We start from the raw sequence: 23,162 nt of genomic DNA on the forward strand, positions 1-23,162 counted from the left end.
TAATATACGAACGTACAAAACGGGAGCAGAAATAGGCCATTCAGCCCCTTGAACCTGCACTGCCATTGGGGGCTGGTTTAGCTCACTGGGCTAAATTGCTGGCTTTTAAAGCAGACTAAGGCAGGCCAGCAGCACAGTTCAATTCCCGTACCAGCCTCCCTGAACAGGCACCGGAATATGGCAACTAGGGGCTTTTCACAGTAACTTCATTGAAGCCTACTCGTGACAATAAGCCATTTTCATTTCATTTCATTCAATAAGATCACAGCTGATGTGTTTGCCTTGAGTTCCATATTCCCCATCTATCGCTGATAACCTTTGATTCCCTTGCCAAACAAGAATCTACGCACCTCCACCTTAAATATATTCAGTGACCTCCCATTCCATCGCCTTCTGAGGCAGAGTTCTAAAGTCACACAACCCTCTGAGAGAAAAACAAATTCTGAGCAAAGAGTAATATTGCCTCTCTCTTTTTGTAGCGGCCTTTCCATGTATCTCCTGCTCTCTAATTCTTTCTTCCTCACACTTGCTCATCTGTTTTCCACCTACTCTGTGGCTGAGTATAAAGTAAATGTAAAGTCTCCATAGTCCCAGGTGACGCCCTTTGAGGGAGGAGAGCTGCCTGGTGGTGACTGAACCGGAGGATCCCCCTCAGGCAGGGGGCAAGGTTGACAAGACAGAGCCTTCATGAATAACCTCTACAGTCGGGGAATTGAACATATACCATTGGCCTGTCTGTGCATTATGAACCTGCTGCTGTCTAGCCAATTGAGCTAAACCAGTCCCTGAGGAGATTACCCATCAGAGTCACGAACCATATTACCATGTATTAAAAATAACAATCATTTTTCTAATATATAACTATCGATATTGTGATAATCTATAAAGTATTAAATGTTTTGCATTAAAATTTGCAGTCAATGTAATATTTATGCTCTACAATATTCTTTTGCACTCTTTATCAGCCCTGCTTGTTCTCCAATGTTTTGTTAATTGGCTCAAAATAAAAGTGCATCAAATAATTGCTAACCTATTAAATGCTAAAGGAAACAAGGGTCTAGAGTTGTATGAGGCCTTTGGGGATATGCTGGGAAGAATGCCAGAAAGTAGCTTGGCTAGGCATTGAGTGAGGTGCCCAATGCCTTCATGACTCCATGGCATTTTGTCAGCAGTAGGAACGATGGCACAGGACCAGCCCATTCAGTCCAATTCAATCATTTAAGTCACCAGTTCAGGTCCTCTTCCCACCTTTGCTGGAATGTCATACCCCAATGTGTTCTGGGATGGCGGGAGCTCCTTTTACTGACACCCTTAAGTGGAGGGGCCACCTAGCGGCAAGGCAGAAATAGCAAAGCCTGCCCTCAGCCACCATCACCCATCTCTCACTGGGGACTACCTTACTGATCTCAGCATCTCCAGACCCCACTTACGTTTCTTTGAGGGCACATGTCCATCAATGTACCATCTTCTTCCAGGTGCAGCCCCAGCAGTGGCTAGACCAGTGGGGGCGCTTCTGGACTTCTGATTGGCCCATGAGCTCTTGAGGTTGGACCTTAATGCCAACCTTAATGTAATGGCAACCCTGCTCACAGTCACTTAATTGGCACCAGCAGTAAAATGTAGACCTGGGTCCTTTTGCCTGCTGACATAGCGTCTCTCCAGACATAGTGGCCGGGACTTTATGATCCCGTGCTGGGTCAGAGAATCGCCGGGGGAAGGGGGCGCGAGAATTGCTCCATGCCGCTCTGACGCTGGGCCGCCGATTCTCCGGTCACCAAACAATCGGCAGCAATCGCGCCCGCGGAATCTCCACCGCGCTGGTCGGGGACCATTGAAAGCCCCCCCCCCCATCCTCAATGGCCTGGCCCATGATTGGGGCGTACCAATCGGCAGGCGGGCTAATTCCGTGGGGGGCCTATGTTCCACCGCGCTGGGCCCCTGTAGGGCTCCACCATATTGCCCGGGCGCCGGCGCAGAGACAGCAACCCACGCGCATACGCGGACCCGCAGTGGCCATGGCGCGTATGTGCAGACCTGCACTGGCTGTGGCATGCCGGCTTTCGAGCGCCGGAACAGCGGATACCACTCCGGCGCCGTACTAGCCCCCTAGGATGGGGTGAATGCCTGGACTTGGACGTTGATGCCGGAGTCGCTTGCTCCGCTTTTGCCTCTGGGGCGAGATTCTCCGACCCCCCGCCGGGTCGGAGAATCGCCGGGGGCTGGCGTGAATCCCGCCCCTGCCGGCATCAGTGATTTGGCGGGGGCGGGAATCGCGCCATGCCAGTTGGCGGCCCCCCCCGCTCGATTCTCCGGCCCGAATGGGCCGGATTCCCGTCGCTTTAAATGCCTGTCCCGCCGGCGTAAATTAAACCACCTACCTTACCAGCGGGACAAGGCGGCGCGGGCGGGCTCCGGGGTCCTGGGGGGGCGCGGCGCGATCTGGCCCCGGGGGGTGCCCCCACGGTGGCCTGGCCCGCGATCGGGGCCCACCGATCCGTGGGCGGGCCTGTGCCGTGGGGGCACTCTTTCCCTTCCGCCTCCGCCACGGTCTCCACCATGGCGGAGGCAGAAGAGGCTCCCTCCACTGCGCATGCGCGGGAAACTGACAGCGGCCGCTGACGCTCCTGCGCATGCACTGCCCGGAGATGTCATTTCCGCGCCAGCTGGCAGGGCAACAAAGGCCTTTTCCGCCAGCTGGCGTGGCGGAAATTCGTCCGGCGCCGACCTAGCCCCTCAAGGTTGGGGCTCAGCCCCCAAAGATGCGGAGCATTCCGCACCTTTGGGGCGGCGCGATGCCCGTCTGATTTGCACCGTTTTGGGCGCCAGTCAGCGGACATCGCGCCGTTTCCGGAGAATTTCGCCCCTGGCATCAGAACTTGGCCGTGGGATCGGAGAATCCCACACTCTGTACCTCCCACTGACAACAAAAAACTTCCAGCCTGGTTTCAGAATAGAGAATCAGCCATTTCGAACTGAGATAAGGAGGAATTTCTTCCCTCAAGGTACTTGTGATTTTTTGGGAATTCCCTACCTCCAAGGGCGGGGGTGGGTGGGTAAATATTCATTGAATAAATGGAAGTATAAGAGCAACAGATCTTTCAATTCTTCAATCAAAGAATCATAGAATGTACAGTGCAGAAGGAGGCCATTCAGCCTATGAAGTCTGCACCGACCCTTGCAAAGAGCATCCTACGCCTCCACCCTATCCCTGTAACCCAGTAATCCCACTTAACATTTTGGATACTAAGAGGCAATTCAGCATGGCCAATCCACCTAACCGGCACATCTTAGGACTATGGGAGGAAATCAGAGCACCCGGAGGAAACCCACGGGGTGAAAGTGCAAACTCCAAACTGACAGTCATCCAAGGCCGGAATTGAACCCAGGATCCTGGAGCTATGAGGCGGCGGTGCTAACCACTGTGCCACCGTGCCACTTATTGAAGAATGCAAGAATATAGAGATAGGGCAGGAAAGTAGAGCAGAGTACATCTTGAGGTTGAATTCAGGCCTGAAGAATGGAGGAGACTCAAGGGGCTGTATAATGTACTCCTATAGTGTGTTCCTACTTACATATCCTAGTGCTACAGTGATCGTGAAAGACCAGCGAGCAAAACAAAGGGACATAAACTAGTATAACCACAGAAAGCCAAGAAACCCTACCTGCAATTATTTTCTCCAGAACAGATCTTTCTGATATCCAAAATATATGTATATATTTAAATCCCATGGCACTGTTTCAAAGGGCAGGGGAGTTAGATTCAGAGTTCTGCCGTTTTACAGCACAGGAAGAACCCCTTCGGCCCATCGTTACCCCCTGTAGTCCTGGGGAAATTCATCCTTTAACAGACAGCACAAAAACAGATTATCTGGGCATTGCAGTTTGTGAGAACTTTGTGCACAAATTAGCCACAATGTTTGCACCATTGTGACAGTAATCCATGGGGACATTGAAACAAGAATTTTGCCCTCGGAGCTTGCTCTGCCATTGTAGTAGATCAAGGCTGAGCTAATTCGATTTTTTTTAAAATACCTCAATGGCCATGGCTTTGGATCGTCTGGAGACGAGGAAAGGTGCTACAAAATAGCAAGCACTTATTCCCTTCTCCATTTCTGTCAGTGAGGATTGCGACTGTCCAAACACTTTTTTGCATCCTACTGCATCCGCGCCAAGCGAGCAATGCTGTTTAAAAAAGTAATTCACATTGCACATATTAAGGGCCAATCTGCATCTGTGTTTGCCTTTGATCGGCATCGCTCTTTGAAAGCGGGTAACCAACAGCTGCCTGCTCACAAAGCGAGTGAGCTCCTCCTTAAGATGCAGACGGAGACGAGCTCAAACTCTGTCAATAGTCAGTAGCCAGCGAAGAGGGAGGGGAGAATTCTAATTTCCTGGGTTGGGATTGTATGTAGATTGGGCGATGACGCAAACCTGGCCGCCAGCCCCTCTGCTCCGCCAATGTAAATGTTTGCTTGCCAATGAAATCCGACTGAACTGGGCGCTGCACTATCCCTGTCGACTATCGTTAACGCTTCTCTCTCTCTCTTTCTCTTTTAAAACTGGAAAAAAAGCACCAGGTTGGTGGGAACTCAGCGGTAAGGGATCCATCCCAGCTGTGTGGAGGTAACTGGTCAGAGAGAGAGGGACGGAGTAGGAGCAATAAATTAAAGTGTGAACAAAACTCCAAGCGAGAGTCAAGCGATCAGCGTTTCAGCACCACTCGGGAAAGGACAGCGACCTGGGCAGAGCGCTCGGAGAAATCAATGGTGCACACAAGTTAATGGATGGGCAAGTATGGAGCTGATTTTATTGAAGCAAGAATAGACATGCCCCCCTCTGCCATGAAGCACCATGTCTGATAATCCCCGCCCTCTGAGCCCATGGACAGACTCTACTCAGCCAGTGGCCATCCCGGAGTGACGGGTCCCACCATGGACACTCCAATGGCAGGCGGACCGGGGAATGTGTTCCTATTTTGTCTGACCCTCAGCTGCACACTCCTCATCTTCCTGGGCAGCGCTTACTCGCTGCTTTGCCTGCTGAGGACGAGGGACAAGAATTTCCTGGTGCTCACCGTGGCTTCGCTCTCTGTGGACGACCTCCTCTGCGCGCTGGCGTTGTCCATGTTCGTGGCCATACAGTGGGCCAGGGGCACGGTGCCCAGCTGGGTGTGCACCGTGTCGGCCGCCCTCTATTTGCTGCAGGGGGTCTCCAGCGCTCTCAAGTCCTCGCTCATCGTCTCCTACAACTACTACACAACCAGGCGGACCAGGCTCCACAAAGGCAGCCAGCGCCCTGTCCCCCTGACCTGGCTCCTGGCCATTCTTTGGCTCTTTGGTCTGTCAATGAGCGTCCTCCCTGCGTTTGGGTGGGGCACTTTCACCGCAACACCCTGGGGCTGCTTTGTCGACCACAGAAGCTCTTACGTGACACTCCTCGTTGGCTTATACGCCCTGTGCCTCGTGGTCCTCGTCGTCTTCTCTGTCCCCCTCACTTACAAACTGCTTTGCTCCGAGCGGCAGCAACCGACCCAGCTCTATCCCAGTTATCACCAAGTCACTGACAGTATGGACCCGGCGAATAAGCTCCCCACCTTGGAGAACCCCGTGGACAGAACTTTAAGGTGTTTGCAGACCGACATGAACTGGAGCTCCGATGTCACTGTGATTAATTCCCCTCATAGCCTAAGCGGGGGCTCCAAACTCAGGAACCCAACAATCGAACTCGCCCAAAAGCGCTTCTCCTTGATTTTAGCTATGACAAAGGCCGTCTTGTGGCTTCCAGTGATGGTGAGTGAAAATGATCTAAATATACCTGCTTAACCCTAAAACATAAAGTCGTCTTTTGCCTCAGAATGTTATTTCTAAGGGGGGGGGGGGGGGGAACCTTCCAATCCATTGAACCAACACGTGTGCAGAATCACAATCACAGAATCTTTACCGTGCAGAAGGAGGCCATTCGGCCCATCGAGTCTACACTGACTTCCTAAATGAGCATTTTACCTAGTCCCACTCTCCTGCCTTATCCCTGTAACCCTGCACATTCTTTCTTTCCAATCCAATTCCTTTTTGAATACCACAATCGAATCTACCTCCACCGCCAGCTCATGATGTTCATTCCAGACTCTAACTGCCCTCTGGATGAAAAAAACATATCCTCAAAATACTTTTACTCCTTCTGCCAATTATTTTGAATCGGTGCCCTTTAGTTCCTGATGCTCTCTTGAGTGGGGACAGTTTCTCACTATTTACCCTGTCCATACCTTTCAGGATATTGAATACCGCTAACAAGTCTCCTCTCAGCCTTCTTTTCTCCAAAGGAAACAGTTCCAAAGAAAACAGTCCCAACCTCTCCATTCTATCCTCATAGCTCCTGTTCCTTATGCCTGGAATCTTTTTTGTGAATCTCCCCTGTACTCTCTCCAATGCTTTCACATCCTTCCTCAAGAATGGAACCCAGAACCAGACGCAGTCTCCAGATGAACCTAACTAGTGTCTTATACAAGTTCAACATGATCTCCTAATTCTTGTACTCAAGACCAAAGAGAAAATGCTGGAAAATCTCAGCAGCTCTGGAGGGATCTGTAAGGAGAGAAAAGGGCTAATGTTTCGAGTCCAGATGACCCCTTGTTAAAGGGTCACCTGGACTCGAAACGTGAGCTCTTTTCTCTCCCTACAGATGCTGCCAGACCTGTTGAGATTTTCCAGCATTTTCTCTTTGGTTTCAGATTCCAGCATCCGCAGTAATTTGCTCTTATACTCAAAACCCTATTAATAAAACCTAAGATTGTACATGTGTTATTAACTGCGCTCTCAACATGCTCTGTCGCCTGGTTAACACCAGAAAGTGATTACACAACAATCTAAGCTGGGAACTATTGCTTACACGAGGCAATGGGGCTCATGTGTAACTTATCGTAAAGCCTGGGTGCTGACGCATATTTCACGGTGGCAAGCTGGTACCTAACACAAATCCAATACATCCCCCAATGGTCACTTCAAAACCACTATTCATTTATTCCTCAGATTGTGCAGTGACACCAAGTTTAAACTGAAAGCTCGAGTGGGTGAGAACTGTGAACTCGGATGTCTTGGCTGCTGGGCATCGCAAGTTGCAGAATCTTTCCAGTCCAATGTTCAAACAAAACTTTGCTGTATTACAATGGATACCCAATTTTTGTTCCTACAATGTACAGGAAAAAGATTTACCTGATACTTTGAGACAAATGAACTTTAAGTTTGCAAAACAGATTCGTAGAATAAGATAGCATTAGTAGCCTGACTGCACAAGCTCTTTGATAGCGTGGTGAGCACAGCTGCTTCACAGAGCCAGGGACCCAGGTTCAATTCTGGCCATGGGTGAATGGCTGTGTGGAGTTTGCACATTCTCCCTGTGTCTGATTAGGTCTCCTCCAGGTACTCCGATATCCTCCCACATTTCAAAGATGTGCAGGTTAGATGGGGTTATGGGGATAGGGCGGGGAAGTGGGCTTAGGTACAACACCCTTTCAGAGGGTCAGTGAAGACTCGATGGGCTGAAAGACCTCCATCTGCACTGTAGGGATTCTAGGGATTGTGGGGGATTCCATGGTTCTCGTGAAATTCCATCCCTCTGTTACTTCCTCATAGCTCTACAATCAGTTCCTTTTCAAGTGTTAGCCCCATTGTCTTTTGAAAAGTTGTTATTGGATCTGCTTTCATTGCCCATTCAGGCAATACATTCCAGGTAGTCACAACTGGCTGGAGTAATAAATGTCCTCATTCCTCCTCTAGTTCTGTCAATTAAATCTCTGCTCTCTGTTCACTGACTGTCAACATCTCCAGTCTCTCTGCATAACAGGAGTTCACTGACCCGGGTACCAATCCAGCAAATTGCCTCTGCATCCTCGCAATGTAATTGATGCCCTTCCTACACTATGGTGCTCAGAATGACACTCAGTACTCCAGCCGAAGTCTAACTAGCAATTTATAAAGGTTGCATATAACTTCTCTATTTTTCTACTCTGTGCCTCTGGTTAAAAGGTCAAGGATCCCATATGTTTTCTTTACAGCCTTTTCAACTTGTCCTGCCAACATCCAGTACATATAGTGCTGAGTTTCTCTGCTTCAGCATCCCCATTAGTTTACTTAGTTTACATTGCATCTCATTTCTCTACCAACACACACAGTATTTCTGTTGCATTTTTTTGAAACTCAAATTTGTCGCTATTTTATATAAAAACGAACAAAGACTCTCCCTTCCATGGCTATGACATGGTAATTTTTGTTTCAGAGATTTGTGGCTTCATTGTCATGTTGTGTGGGTGGATGACCACTTGACTGTTCCCTGTGTTTCATAGATCCAACTGCTCATCCATCATGTTACCAAACTTGAGAATGTGTCCTTCGAGTCCTTGGGTTTTGTCCTGACCTTGCTGGCAGCTGCCATAACACCAGTGTTTGTCCTGTCTGAGCGATGGATTCACCTGCCATGTGGCTGCATCATCAACTGCAGAAAGAGTGTGTACGCAGTCGCCTCGGAGCCAGCCAGGGGTAAGAAACATTCTTTAATACCTCTGACTGCATACAAATGCCAGGGGGCCGATGAATGTTTTGTTAGGGATCATTTTTTAAATGTCTACCTCCTACGTGGGGGCAGCATAGTAGACAACTGACTATCACTGTGGCGTCACAGCGCCTACGTCCCAGGTTCGATTCCCCACTGGGTCACCGTCTGTGCGGAGTCTGCACGTTCTCCCCGTGTGTGCGTGGGTTTCCTCCGGGTGCTCTGGTTTCCTCCCACAGTCCAAAGACGTGCAGGTTAGGTGGATTGGCCATGCTAAATTGCCCTTAGTGTCCAAAAGGTTAGGAGGGGTTATTGGGTTATGGGGATAGGGTGGAAGTGAGAGCTTAAGTCGGTGGGTTGCAGACTCGATGGGCCGAATGGCCTCCTTCTGCACTGTATGTTCTATGTTCCATCTACATGCTATCTTTGAAACAAAACCTCTTATTAGGGCTAATGCAGTTCATTGTTAGTGTTACAACATCCTTGAAACATTGATAACTACACTCTCAACTCACACTTACCAGGTGTTTTTAACATTGTTAAACGTCCCAGGACATTTTTACAGTGGTGGCTGTAACACTTGTTAAGAGTTTGGGAGAGGTTGAAGGGCTGACTTAATCCACAGTTGATGTAGGGGCAGCACGGTAGCATTGTGGTTAGCACAATTGCCTCACAGCTCCCAGGGTCCCAGGTTCGATTCCCGGCTTGGGTCACTGTCTGTGCGGAGTCTGCACGTTCTCCCCGTGTCTGCATGGGTTTCCTCCGGGTGCTCCGGTTTCCTCCCACAGTCCAAAGATGTGCAGGTTAGGTGGATTGGCCATGCTAAATTGCCCTTAGTGTCCAAAATTGCCCTTATGTGTTGGGTGGGGTTACTGGGTTATCGGGATAGGGTGGAGGTGTGGACCTTGGGTAGGTTGCTCTTTCCAAGAGCTGGTGCAGACTCGATGGGCCGAATGGCCTCCTGCACTGTAAATTCTATGATCTAAGTCAGTCATCAGTCTCAAATTCAACTAAACTCAGAGACGGAAGATGCAGAGATTGAACCAATCCTCCTTATTTATCATGTCTGTGGACAGCACTGTAGCATTGTGGATAGCACAATTGCTTCACAGCTCCAGGGTCCCAGGTGCGATTCCGGCTTGGGTCACTGTCTGTGCGCAGTCTGCACATCCTCCCCGTGACTGCGTGGGTTTCCTCCGGGTGATCCAGTTTCCTCTCACAGTCCAAAGATGGGCAGGTTAGGTGGATTGGCCATGGTAAATTGCCCTTTGTGTCCAAAATTGCCCTCAGTGTTGGGTGGGGTTACTGGGTTATGGGGATAGGGTGAAGGTGTTGATCTTGGGTGGGGTGCTCGTTCCAAGAGCCGGTGCAGACTCGATGGGCCGAATGGCCTCCTTCTGCACTGTAAATTCTATGATCTGTGTCAGTACAAACCCAGCAAATGCTGCACTTAAGAGATTGTTCCCTTGACATTCAAATGTAATGAAATCATGACGAGTTTGTGACCTAAGCCCTTTGACTAATCAAATCAAGACAAATAAATCAAACAGGGAATTCAGCAGAAACTTTATTACCCAGAGAATGGTCAGGATGTTGAGGGCACAGCCATGGCTTAATTGAATACCTATCCCCAGAGAGGGTTCTGGGTTCAAGTCCCACTACAGAACTCAAGGAAAACAATCAAGTGCTGTACTGAAGGAGGTTTGCATTGTTGGATGTGCAAACTGTCAGATGAGAGGCGAAAATGAGGCCGCAACTGCCTGCTTGTGTGGATGTATCTGTCCCATGACACTACTTTGAAGAAGGACGGGGGGAGCTATCACTAATGACCTGGCAACTGCCGATCACTCTGTAAAGGTCACAAGAAACATTATCTGGCCAACGTAAAAATGTAAAGTCGCCATAGTCCCAGATGACCGCAGCCTGCTTTCCCCTTGGAGGGGGAGGGCTGACTGGTGATGATTTAACCTGAGGCGAGGGGCAAGGTTGAGAAGGTGGGGCCTTCATAAATAACCTCAGCCGGTGCGGGGATCGAACCTACGCTGCTGGCCGCGCTCTGCATCATGAACCAGCTGTGTTGCCAACTGAGCTAAAAATCTGGTCATTACCACAGTGCTGTTTGCGGAACCTGACTGCCGTGTTTCCTATATTACAACAGTGAATGCACTTCAAAACAAAATTCATTTGCTGAAAGCGCTTTGAGATATCTGATGGTTGTGAAAAGTGCTACCTGAATGCAAGACTGTTTTTCATAAGCAGTAGCTGAGGTGAATAGCATCAGTGCATCTAAAGGAAGTCAATTAAAGACACAATGGAGAAAATAATAGACAGTCATGCTGATAGGGTGAGACAAAGTAGGGTGGTATTTGCCTCATGTCGAATTAGTAACATAATCACAGCCATAATGTTAACCTGCTTACCATATGTACGATTCATATGGAAGCATGTCAGCAGCCAGGTAGATCAGTTCCTTCTCACAGATGCGCATCATGGCTCAGTCTGTTTGTTGTTTTCCAAACACACCATGCGCTTGATCTTTCGTGCTTGATCTTTACCTTCTGTGAGGTGGCATCAAGGCAGCACTTCATTATCTCTGATGATATTTCCCACACGCAAGCATTTTCTCCTCCCTGTTATCACATTTTGTAAGCAGGTTGGCACCTCTCCCCTTTGCTTTCCATTCCCAGCCTTTCTACTCACAGTATCTTCACACCTACCCCTTCTGAGTCCCTTACTGAGTTTGAGCCCGCTAAATTTATAACCACTACCACCTACTGATAAGTCACCCAATAGTTACTTTTGAAAGGTTTCATCTTTTAAAGTGGGGAGAGGTGCGGTGAGATATGCTGCGAAGGTAGGGCACACATAGTAATAATGTTGCTGGGCTCGTAATCCAGACACCGAGTTAATGCTTTGGGGATGTTATAACCTGCCTGCTTACCATTGGCTGGGGACTAATGACAATCCCACAATCCTGTGGGAGTATGAGACTCCCCAATGAGGGGGGCGGAGAAATCATTAGTAAACTCCTAGTATAAATAAAGCTGACCAGTTTGGAACCAGCAGGAAGGAGGAAGCAGCAAGCGAGGTTGCTGCTGTTGTGTATATATATGTTATTGTAAATAAATGTTATTTCTTTGTATCCTTGAAACTCGTGCTGGATTCTTCATGGCCCTCACAAAACTGGCGACGAGGGTTAAAGTGAATAGCTGTCTACACTGCTGAAGCCACCTCCCTGGATTTTTGTTGGATACAGGTTGGAAGTTGTTTTCTATTACACCATGCCTCTGTACGGATGTTTGGATGTTTTTGATGCTGCGCTGGAAAGCTGGAACCAGTACACACAACGGATGCTTTACTATTTCCGGGCAAACAATATCACTGAAAACGAGCGCCAGGTGGTCATATTGCTCACCGCCTGCGGCCCGCATACGTTTGGGGTGATTAGGAGCCTTACATACCCAGCTGCGCCGGACACCAAAACGTTTGATGAACTTGTGAATATAGTGGGGCAACATTTTAACCCAACCCCGTCCACGATAGTCCAACGTTACCGGTTTAATACCGCTGAGAGGACCCCAGGAGAATCCCTTGCCAATTTTCTATCCAGGCTACGCAGGATTGCGGAGTACTGTGACTATGGTGAGACCTTGTCAGAAGTGTTACGCGACCGTTTGGTTTGCGGTATTAACAATGCAGCCACCCAGAGAAAGTTGTTAGCTCAGCCAACATTGACTTTTCAACAGGCCATTCAAATACTATTGTCCCGAGAGAGCGCAGAACGAGGAGTGCAGGAGATACAGGGAATGGAAGTGCATGCCTTGCGGCACAACTCCTTCTGTCCGAAAACATTCCCCTGCATTCCTGCGGTACCTTGGGTGAGACGACGTCCGGATCGACGCCAGTGGCCGTCGGACATTCCTCCCCGAAGGGAGCCTTCTCCAGAACCAATGGATGAGGGGCCATGTCCGTGTCAGACTTGTAGGCGCCGACCACGTCGCGGACGCCGGTCCTGGGGGCGCCGTGATTCCGACCGAAACTGGGACCAGCCCAGGGGCCGTACCTTCCATGTGGATGAACCTGCGGCGACTACTCCTGAGGACGTGGAGACGGAGGAAGACTGCCTGCAGCTGCATTGTGTGGCAGCTCCCCGTGTGGCTCCCATTAAGGTGACAGTACGGGTCAATGGTCACCTGCTTGAGATGGAGTTGGATACTGGCGCAGCAGTCTCCGTGATCGCCCAGAGGACATTCAACCGCATCAAGCAGGGTATACAGACCCTTACATTAACCGACTCACAGGCCAGGTTGGCCACCTACACGGGGGAACCACTAGACATTGCAGGAACTACGATGACCCCTGTTGTTTATGGACGCCAGAAGGGGCGTTTCCCACTTATCGTAGTGCGCGGCCATGGGCCCAGCCTGTTGGGTCGGGACTGGTTGCGCCATTTGCACTTGCAGTGGCAGCACATCCTCCAAACAGTTTCTGGAGGCTTGACTGAGGTGCTAGGACGATACCCAGATGTATTCCAGCCTGGTTTGGGGAAAATAAAAGGGGCCGTAGCCCGTATCCAAGTTGAACCAGGAGCCATGCCGCGCTATTTCCGGGCATGCCCGGTGCCTTACGCCTTGCTCGAGAAGTTAGAAGGGGAGCTCACTCGTTTGGAAACTTTGGGTATTATCAGGCCCGTCCGTTTCGCTGACTGGGCAGCACCAATTGTACCTGTAATGAAGCCAGATGCCACAGCTCGCTTGTGCGGCGACTATAAAGTTACAGTGAATACGGCTTCCCGACTCGACCGATATCCAATGCCTCGCATAGAGGATCTCTACGCAAAGCTTGCAGGTGGACTCTCGTTCACAAAATTAGATATGAGTCACGCCTACCTACAGTTGGAGCTGGACCCTGCCTCCCGACCATATGTAACGATTAATATACACCGGGGCCTGTATGAATATACACGTTTGCCCTTTGGAGTATACTCTGCCTGCGCAATTTTCAATGCGTTATGGAGGGCATTTTGAGAGGTTTACCACGTGTCGCTGTCTACTTAGATGACGTTTTGATCACAGGGATGTCGGAGCAGAAACATTTGGAAAATCTGGAGGCTGTCCTTCGACGCTTTTCGGAGGCTGGAGTCCGTTTACGTCGCACAAAGTGCGTCTTTCTGGCGAAGGAAGTAGTCCACCTGGGTTATCGGGTGGACCGCGAAGGTTTGCACCCTGTCGCAGAGAAGGTGCGCGCAATTCAACAGGTCCCTGCCCCGACTGACACTTCGCATCTTCGTTCTTTTCTCGGCCTCGTAAACTATTACGGGAAGTTCCTCCCCAATCTGGGAACTACGCTGGCCCCGTTGCATCTTCTGCTAAAGAAAAATCACACCTGGGTTTGGGGTCAGCCACAAGAAACCGCTTTCCGGCAGGTAAAACAACAATTGTCGTCGCCTGGGTTACTAATCCACTATGATCCTGGAAGGCCTTTGCTCGTCACATGTGATGCATCCCTGTATGGTATTGGGGCCGTCCTGTCCCACAAGATGGAGAATGGGGCCGAGCGGCCAATAGCTTTTGCCTCCCGCACATTGACTACAGCGGAAAAAAAGTACGCGCAGATATAGAAGGAGGGCCTGGCAGTGGTCTTTGCGGTGAAACGCTTCCACCAGTACGTGTATGGCCGCCACTTCACTATCGTGCCTGATCATAAGACTCTGCTGGGACTTTTCAGCGAGGATAAGCCAATACTGCCCATTGCTTCCGCACGGATCCAGCACTGGGCTTTGTTGCTCGCTGCATACGAGTATTCTCGGGAGCACAAACCAGGAACGCAGATAGCGAATGCCGACGCACTGAGCCGATTGCCTTTATCGACCGGACCCATGTCGACCCCCACGACCGGTGAGGTGGTTGCAACCCTAAATTTTATGGACACCTTGCCTGTCACGGCATCACAGATCCGTGAGTGGACCCAGACGGAGCTAGTCCTGTCAAAGGTTCGACACATAGTCCTGTATGGTGGGCAGCATAGACAGCTCCCAAGCGAGTTGCGGGCATTTTCCTCCAAGCTGTCAGAATTCAGCGTGGAAGACGGCATCCTCTTGTGGCGTCCCGGAAAAAGGACAGGAGCTGATACTAACAGACTTGCACAATGGGCATCCAGGTGTGACCAAAGTTAAAATGTTGGCCCGGAGTTCTGTTTGGTGGCCAGGCCATGACGCCGACATTGAGAAGGTGGCCCAAAACTGCTCCATTTGTCAGGAGCATCAGAAGTTTCCGCCGGCCGCGCCCCTACATCACTGGGAATGGCCAGGGCGGACTTGGGCGCGCTTGCATGCGGATTTCACAGGCCCTTTTCAAGGATCCATGTTCCTTTTATTAATCGACGCCCAGTCGAAATGGCTAGAGGTGCATAAGATGCTAGACACAACGTCCTGCGCAACAATTGAGAAGGTGCGTTTGCCTTTTAGTAGACATGGCCTCCCCGAGGTGCTGGTCACGGATAACGGCACTCCATTCACCAGTGAGGAGTTTGCGAGGTTCATGAAGATGAATGGCATACGCCATATCCGATTTGGCAGTTTGCGCCCGTTGACCCAGTGTTCGTTTGCAATTTTGATGGTGGTGCCCAGTGGGTCCCTGGCGTAATCTTTCGCCAAACGGGCCCTATATCTTACCAGGTGCAAGCCCAGGGTCGTCTCCAGCGCAAACATGTAGACCATGTTCAGTCCAGAAGACTATCCCTTCCAAAGATTCCCTACCCCCGGAGCTCATTTCTACAGCCGCCGAGACCAGAGACAAGGGAAGGTAGTCCTCACAATCTTCCACTGGTGCCTCACTCGAAGCCTGCGCAGGTCGTTACAGAACCACGCGGAGATAGAGACGCCGAGATGACAGAGGCAGCAGACTCTGACTCCGAGATGGAGACACAGGACGCATCAGAGGCGGAATCCTCGGGCCCACGGGCCGTGGATGTACAACCGTTACGCCGTTCATCACGGAAGCGCCGGTCTCCGTCTCATTACACGCCGCCCGATCCAGCGCCTCGTGCAAATGGTGTCCGGCCTGCGGAAAAACGAGTCCGACGCCCTGCTTCGCCAGGGTCTTCGGTGGATTACTTGGACTTTGGGGGGGAGGGATGTTATAACCTGCCTGCTTATCATTGGCTGGGGGCTAATGACTATCCCACAATCCTGTGGGAGTATGAGCTTCCCCAATGAGGGGGGCGGAGAAATCATTACCAGACTCCCTGTATAAATAAAGCTGGCCAGTTTGGAACCAGCAGGAAGGAGTAAGCAGCAAGTGAGGTTGCTGCTGTTATGTATATATATGTTATTGTAAATAAATGTTATTTCTTTGTATCCTTGAAACTCGTGCTGGATTCTTCGTGGCCCTCACAAAAGGGGACATGGGTTCAAATCCCTTAGAGCAGCTTGTGAAGTTTAAAAAAAAGACAAAATTGAAAGCTAGTCTCTGATCAGTAATGGAGATCATGAAACTATCATTGATTGTGATAAAAACCCATCTAATCTCACATTCCTTGGGGGAAGGAAATCTGCCATTCTTACCCAGTCTGACCTACATGTGATTCAATGCCCACAGCAATGTGGTTGGCTCTTAACGGCTCAGCAAGCTATTCAATTCTTGGGCAATTAGGGATTGCTGGCCTTGCCAGTGACATCCATATCCCATGGATTGGATTGGATTTTGTTTATTGCCACGTGTACCGAGGTACAGTGAAAAGTATTTTTCTGCGAGCAGTTCAACAGATTATCAAGTACATGAAAAGAAAAGAAAATATATAGTAGGGCAACACAAGGTACACAATGTAACTACATAACACCGGCATCGGGTGAAGCATACCTCATGTTAATGAGGTCAGTCCATAAGAGGGTCATTCAGGAGTCTGATAACAGCGGGGAAGAAGTTGTTTTTGAGTCTGTTCGTGCGTGTTCTGAGACTTCTGTATCTCCTGCCCAATGGAAGAAGTTGGAAGAGTGAGTGAGTGAGTAAGCTGAGTGGGAGGGGTCTTTGATTATGCTGTCTGCTTTCCCCAGGCAGCAGGAGGTGCAGACAGAGTAAATGGATGGGAGACAGGTTCGTGTGATGGACTGGGCGGTGTTCACGACTCTCTGAAGTTTCTTGCGGTCCTGGGCCGAGCAGTTGCCACACCCGGCTGTGATGCAGTCTGATAGGATGCTTTCTATGGTGCATCTGTAAAAGTTGGTAAGAGTTAATGTGGACATTCTGAATATCCTTAGTTTCCTGAGGAAGTATAGCCGCTGTTGTGCTTTATTGGTGGCAGCGTCGATGTGGGTGTACCAGGACAGATTTTTGGTGATGAGCACCCCTCGGAATTTGAAGCTGCTGACCATCTCCACCTCAGCCCCGTTGATGCTGACAGGGGTGTGTACAGTACTTTGCTCCCTAAAGTCAATGACCAGCATTTTAGTTTTGCTGCCATTGAGGGACAGATTGTTGTCCCTGAACCACTCCACTAGGTTCTCAATCTCCCTCCTGCATTCTGACTCATCGTTATTCGAGATCCGGCCCACTATGGTCGTATCGTCAGCAAACTTGTAGATGGAGTTGGAACCAAATTTTGCCACGCAAAGTAGGAAGACTTTGGAAAAAAACTTGAAAGGGGTTAAGGAATGAAATTCGAGAGTACAATTGTGCGATTACACAAGGTGTCACCAATGGGCTATTCAAAGAAGACCCCAGTCAGCAGAGTCAAGTCTGTGACTCAATGGATGCCATACGTTAAGGAGGTGGGAAGGAGTGAGGGCAGGGAGAGATTTATAAGCAAACATGAAGTTAAATGGACCAGAATTCGCTGGAGTGGGGTATCTCGCAGCATGGTTAGTTAGCTTAGTCTTTTCTTGCTCAAAACAATTTTGCCCTGGAAAAGGCATTTAATTGTGAGTTGATAAAAGTGCAGCAAGGGCAATGGAACATCTGGGACTGAAGTGAGTGATCATCTGTCTTCTTAAATAATGAGCTTCGGGGATTACTAAATAAAAAGGTCAAAGACCAAGAAGGAACTATAAATTAATAATAATAATCTTCTGAGTGTCACAAGTAGGCTTACATTAATGCTGCAGTATAGTTAATGTGAAAATTCCCTTGTCACCAAGCTCCGGCGCCTGTAATGGTACACTAATGGAGAATTCAGAATATCCAATTCACCTAACAAGCACGTCTCTCGGGACTTGTGGGAGGAAACCGGAGCACCCGGAGGAAACCCACGCAGGCACGTGGAGAACGTGCAGACTCCGCACAGACAGTGACCCAACTCAGGAATCGAACCCGGGACCCTGGTGCTGTGAAGCAACTGTGCTACCTACTGTGCAACTGTGTGAATGATTTCAATTAAAGCGGATGTGGAAAGAAGAATGAAGATCAAAATGAAAGACTGGACGGTGAGAAAAAGAAGACGGGAAGGAAAAATAAACAAATTCAAAAATAAATGTGACATTTTTTTAAATCTCCAGCAGCAATTCAGTATCTGAAGGACTGAGTGTCTACACTTTAACTGTTCACTTTCTAGACCAGAGATATCAATTAACAGTCATTATTAGAATGTTTCTAACAGAGTAATTACGAAGTTAATGACCAGGCATGAATTTTTGTGCTGAGATTTACTGGTGACAAGTGTGGCCATCTTGATGATACTCATGGCGAGGTTGCAGATGGGCTGTCATTTTGGCGAGGCGGACAGTGGATTAGTACATAAACATCGAAAAACTTGCGGGGACTCAAAATCCATTGCTTTCCCTTCCATGCCACAAGTTGCTGGATGATTTATATTGTTAACAGTGTATGTCATTCAGTCATCATTATTTTTCCAGCAAATACTTGCCCTCCCTGTGATTTCTATGGTTTGTCAAAAACAAGGTAAGCAATTGTGCATCCCCATTACCAAATGGATTGACAGTTGTGAAATTAATGGTGCAAAATCTGAGAAGGAAGTGTCAGACTGGGTGAATTCAATGGTAGCTCAGAATACTGAAAAGGAACCCAAAAGAAGACAAAAAAGATTGCATTAAGAGAGGGAGAAAAACACACAGAAGTTTTAAAAATATAAACTTGTTTTTCATATCTCCAACAATAATTAGAACAAGACAAAATAAGGTTTGTATCAGTTGTTCAGTCTCAAAGAGGTTGGCTGGCAGGAGTTAACTTACCACATTGCTAAGAGGAGACCAAGAATGGAAGGAATAAAAATTGACCTGGCTCATTAGTGAGCCCAGAGATCAATATACAAGATCGCCCAATGTCTGGTGGATTTGCGACAGACGGCTTACAAACACAACGCATAGTTAGCAACCTGGAACCAGAGGCCACAGCCTCAGACTGCAGGGATGATAATTTAAAACTGAGATGAGGAGGAACTTCTTCAGCCAGAGGATGGTGAATCTGTGGAACTCTTTGCCGCAGCAGAAGGCTGTGGAGGCTGAACACTGAGTGTCTTTAAGACAGAGATAGATAGGTTCTTGATTAATAAGGGGATCAAGGGTATGGGGAGAAGGCAGGAGAATGGGGATGAGAAATATATCAGCCAAAACAGACCCGAAGGGCCAAATGGCCTAATTCTGCTCCTATGTCTTATGGTCTTATAGCCTGCACTTCTTAAAGGCAGTCTGCCCCCTATTAAAAGGGAGGCATACCATGCTGCAGCAGCTGCTGGAGTTGCAAAGCAGACACTCGGGGATGCAGAGAGATGAATAGTTCCATTTTGTATGTAATACTGAAAGTGTTATTATGGAAATTTTGATGCCTTTTATTACAGGATATTGGTCAAGAGGATGTTGTGATGCTATATAGCAGAGATATGGAAAGGTGGGAAATTGTGGAACAGTGCTGATGTGAGGATGGGGAATGGAGTTAGAGTAGTATATCTTGGCCGGCCCATCCACCGTGAAGGAGTTTCTTGATGCCTCCTCCCCCCCTCTTCCTCCTCTCCCTCATTTGTTTCCTCACCTACTTCCTCCTCATGAGGCAACTTTGAATGTCTCATGGCAAGAGCTGCATTCTGAGCATGTGGACGATGCCACAAGCCACAATAAGTAGGAGCCACACACTGGCCATTTGGGTGGCAAGGTGACACAGTGGTTAGCACTGCTGCCTCACAGCGCCACGGACCCGGGCTCGATTCCGGCCTTGGGTGACTGTGTGGAGTTCTCCCTGTGTCTGCGTGGCTTTCCTCCACGTGTTCCAGTTTCCACCCACCGTCCAAAAGATGCGCAGGTCAAGTGGATTGGCCATGCTAAAATTGCCACTTAATGTCTAAAGATGGGCAGATTAGGTGGAGCTATGGGGGAGTGAACCTGGGTGGGCTGCTCTTACAGAGGGTCGGTGCAGGCGTGAGAGGTCGAATGGTCTCCTTCTGCACTGTAGGGATTCTCTGGTTACATGGTTTTATTTCTGGGACTCCTCCCAAACTTTGCAATTTTAAATCAGAACTGCAAAGCTTTGCTCCATCAAATCCATATGCCCACTTTATGCCTCTGGCAAGAATCAAGTCTCTGAAATTCGCTGTTCTGACATACAGGACCTCGGTCACTTCCTTAAAGCATCAATACTTTGCAAACACGATATGTTCACAATGTTATTTGCTCCTGCTCAGTTGGAGCCACTGGTGTGGAAATTAAGAGCAAAAATGATCTTCACAGTCACTGACAGCACAGTCCTCACTCACCCTGCTATGTGGCTTTGAGCTTGGTTATAGAAAGTGACATATCCAATGACCAGCTCCCTGGTGAAATGTCACTACTGCTGGCACTGCTCCTGACTGACGTGGAGGTAGGATAAATTCACGGTTCAAATAGAGAAATGCGATGTGATTCAATTTGGTACGAAGAACAATATTTGGGAGGACAATATAGAACATAAGTTACAATTCTGAAGGGGCTACTGGAGCAGAGGGACCTGGGTGTTGTGATGTCAGCTGGGGCTGTGGATTACAATAAGTAGGGCGGTTTTCCCTCTCAATAGCCCACAGTTGATCAGATACGGTATAAAGGTGATGGTTTAGTTATGGGACTTCAGACACCCACCAAAACAGAAAAAGAAAATAAACATCTAGCTCTTCATTGAGCCGAGCTTCACACATAATTTTGCAAACAGCGAATCCTTCTAACTTCAAGTCAGCCTCGTCCCATTGTGATGATTTGAAGATGTTAGGAAAATTGGAGGAAGGAAAACTCAAGCAAAACTACAAAAATATTTTTATTGACCTGGACTGCAAAAAGATATAGTTGAATTTTGCCGTACAGGAGGAGTTTATAGAATGTGTCCGGGATAATTTCCTGGAACAGTATGTAATGGAACCTACAAGGGAACAAGCGGTCCTAGATTTGGTCCTGTGTAATGAGGCAGGATTGTTTAATGATCTCATAGTTCAGGATCCTCTTGGAAGGAGCGACCACAATATGGTGGAATTTGAAATACAGTTGGAGGATGACAAGGTAAAATCAAACACTAGTGTTTTGTGCTTAAACAAAGGCGATTACAATGAGATGAGAGAAGAACTAGCTAAGGTAGACTGGGAGCAAAGACTTCATGGTGAAGCAGTTGAGGAACAGTGGAGAACCTTCCGAGAGATCTTTCACAGTGTTCAGGAAAGGTTCATACCGACAAAAAAGAAAGACGGTAGAAATGGGAAAAATCGACCGTGGATATCTAAGGAGGTGAGGGAGAGTATCAACTTGAAGGAAAAAACATACAAAGTGGCAAAAATTAGTGGGAGACTAGAGTACTGAGAGGTCTTTAGGGGACAACAGAAAGCTACTAAAAAAGCTATAAAGAAGAGTAAGGTAGACTATGAAAGTAAACTTTCTCAGAACATAAAAGCAGATAGTAAAAGCTTCTACAAATATATAAGACAAAAAAGAGTGGCTGAGGTAAATATTGGTCCTTTGGAAGATGAGAAGGTAAGATTTAATAATAGGAGATGGGGAAATGGCTGAGGAGCTGAACAAGTTTTTTGGGTCAGTCTTCACAGTGGAAGACACAAATAACATGCCAGTGACTGATGGAAATAAAGAAATGATAGGTGAGGACCTTGAGATGATTGTAATCACTAAGGAGGCAGCATTGGGAAAGCTAATGGGGTAAAGGTAGACAAGTCTCCTGGCCCTGACGGGATGCATCCCAGAGTGTTAAAAGAGATGGCTAGGGAAATTGTAAATGCACTAGTGATAATTTATCAAAATTCACTAGACTCTGGGGTGGTCCCAGAGGATTGGAAAGTAGCAAACGTGACACCACTGTTTAAAAAAGGAGGTCGGCAGAAAGCGGGTAATTATAGGCCGGTAAGCTTAACTTTGGTTGTTGGGAAAATGCTAGAATCTATCATTAAGGAGGAAAAGCGGGGCACCTGGAGGGAAATTGCCCCATTGGGCAGACGCAGCATGGGTTCATAAAGGGCAGGTCATGTCTGACTAATTTGTCCATTTATTGTTGTTGTCAATGAAGTTAATTCGATGAGGAGCTTTTGCTTGAAGATCTTTGATGTTGATTGAAGAACCTCTGCTGTATCAATGATGCCAACAATAAAACGTATTTTTCAGAGAAAACCTTTCATCATCTTCTGAGAAATTCTTTTGTGAATTTTTGTTTTCTGGTTTATCAGTGGATTTAACATTGAAATGCTTTTTCTGTGTTGTATTGGGATAAATTTACCAAATTTACCAAATTTCACGAGACTCTGGGGTGGTCCCAGCGGATTGGAAATTAGCAAACATGACACCACTGTTTAAAAAAGGAGGTAGGCAGAAAGCGGGTAATTATCGGCCAGTGAGCTTAACTTCGGTAGTAGGGAAGATCTATCATCAAGGAAGAAATAGCGAGGCATCTGGATGGAAATTGTCCCATTGGGCAGACGCAGAATGGGTTCATAAAGGGCAGGTCGTGCCTAACTAATTTAGTGGAATTTTTTGAAGACATTACCAGTGCGGTAGATAACGGGGAGCCAATGGATGTGGTATATCTGGATTTCCAGAAAGCTTTTGACAAGCCACACAAAAGGTTGCTGCATAAACTAAAGATGCATGGCATTGAGGGTAAAGTGGTAGCATGGGTAGAGGATTGGTTAACTAACAGAAAGCAGAGAGTGGGGATAAATGGGTGTTTCTCTGGTTGGCAACCTGTAACTAGTGGGGTCCCTCAAGGATCAGTGTTGGGCCCGCAGTTGTTCACAATTAACATAGGTGATTTGGAGTTGGGGACCAAGTGCAATGTGGCAAAGTTTGCAGACGACACCAAGATGAGTGGTAAAGCAAAAAGTGCAGAGGATACCGGAAGTCTGCAGAAGCATTTGGGTAGGTTAGGTGAATGGGCTAGGGTCTGGCAGATGGAATTCAATGTTGCCAAGTGTGAGGCTATCCATTTTGGGAGGAATAACAGCAGAATGGATTATTATTTAAACGGTAAGATGTTAAAACATGCTGCTGTGCAGAGGGACCTGGGTGTGCTGGTGCACGAGTCACAAAAAGTTGGTGTGCAGGTGCAACAGGTGATTAAGAAGGCTAATCGAGTTTTGTCTTTCATTGCTAGAGGGATGGAGTTCAAGATTAGGGAGGTTATGCTGCAATTGTATAAGGTGTTGGTGAGGCCACA

The 23,162-nt window shown here is 48.1% G+C and overlaps 1 protein-coding gene across 1 annotated transcript in view; it reads left to right on the forward strand.

Moving 5' to 3' along the window:
- The first annotated feature begins 4,458 nt into the window (after positions 1-4,458).
- Positions 4,459-23,162, forward strand: part of LOC140389565 (probable G-protein coupled receptor 149) — a 103,479-nt gene continuing 84,775 nt past the window's right edge. Inside the window, exons 1-2 of the mRNA XM_072473796.1 lie at positions 4,459-5,789; positions 8,339-8,531. Coding sequence (XP_072329897.1) covers positions 4,881-5,789; positions 8,339-8,531 — 1,102 coding nt within the window. The 5' untranslated portion in view covers positions 4,459-4,880. The remainder of the gene's footprint in view (positions 5,790-8,338; positions 8,532-23,162) is intronic.

The sequence above is a fragment of the Scyliorhinus torazame genome, chromosome 14, assembly GCF_047496885.1.
Source record: "Scyliorhinus torazame isolate Kashiwa2021f chromosome 14, sScyTor2.1, whole genome shotgun sequence".
Classification (NCBI taxonomy): domain Eukaryota; kingdom Metazoa; phylum Chordata; class Chondrichthyes; order Carcharhiniformes; family Scyliorhinidae; genus Scyliorhinus; species Scyliorhinus torazame.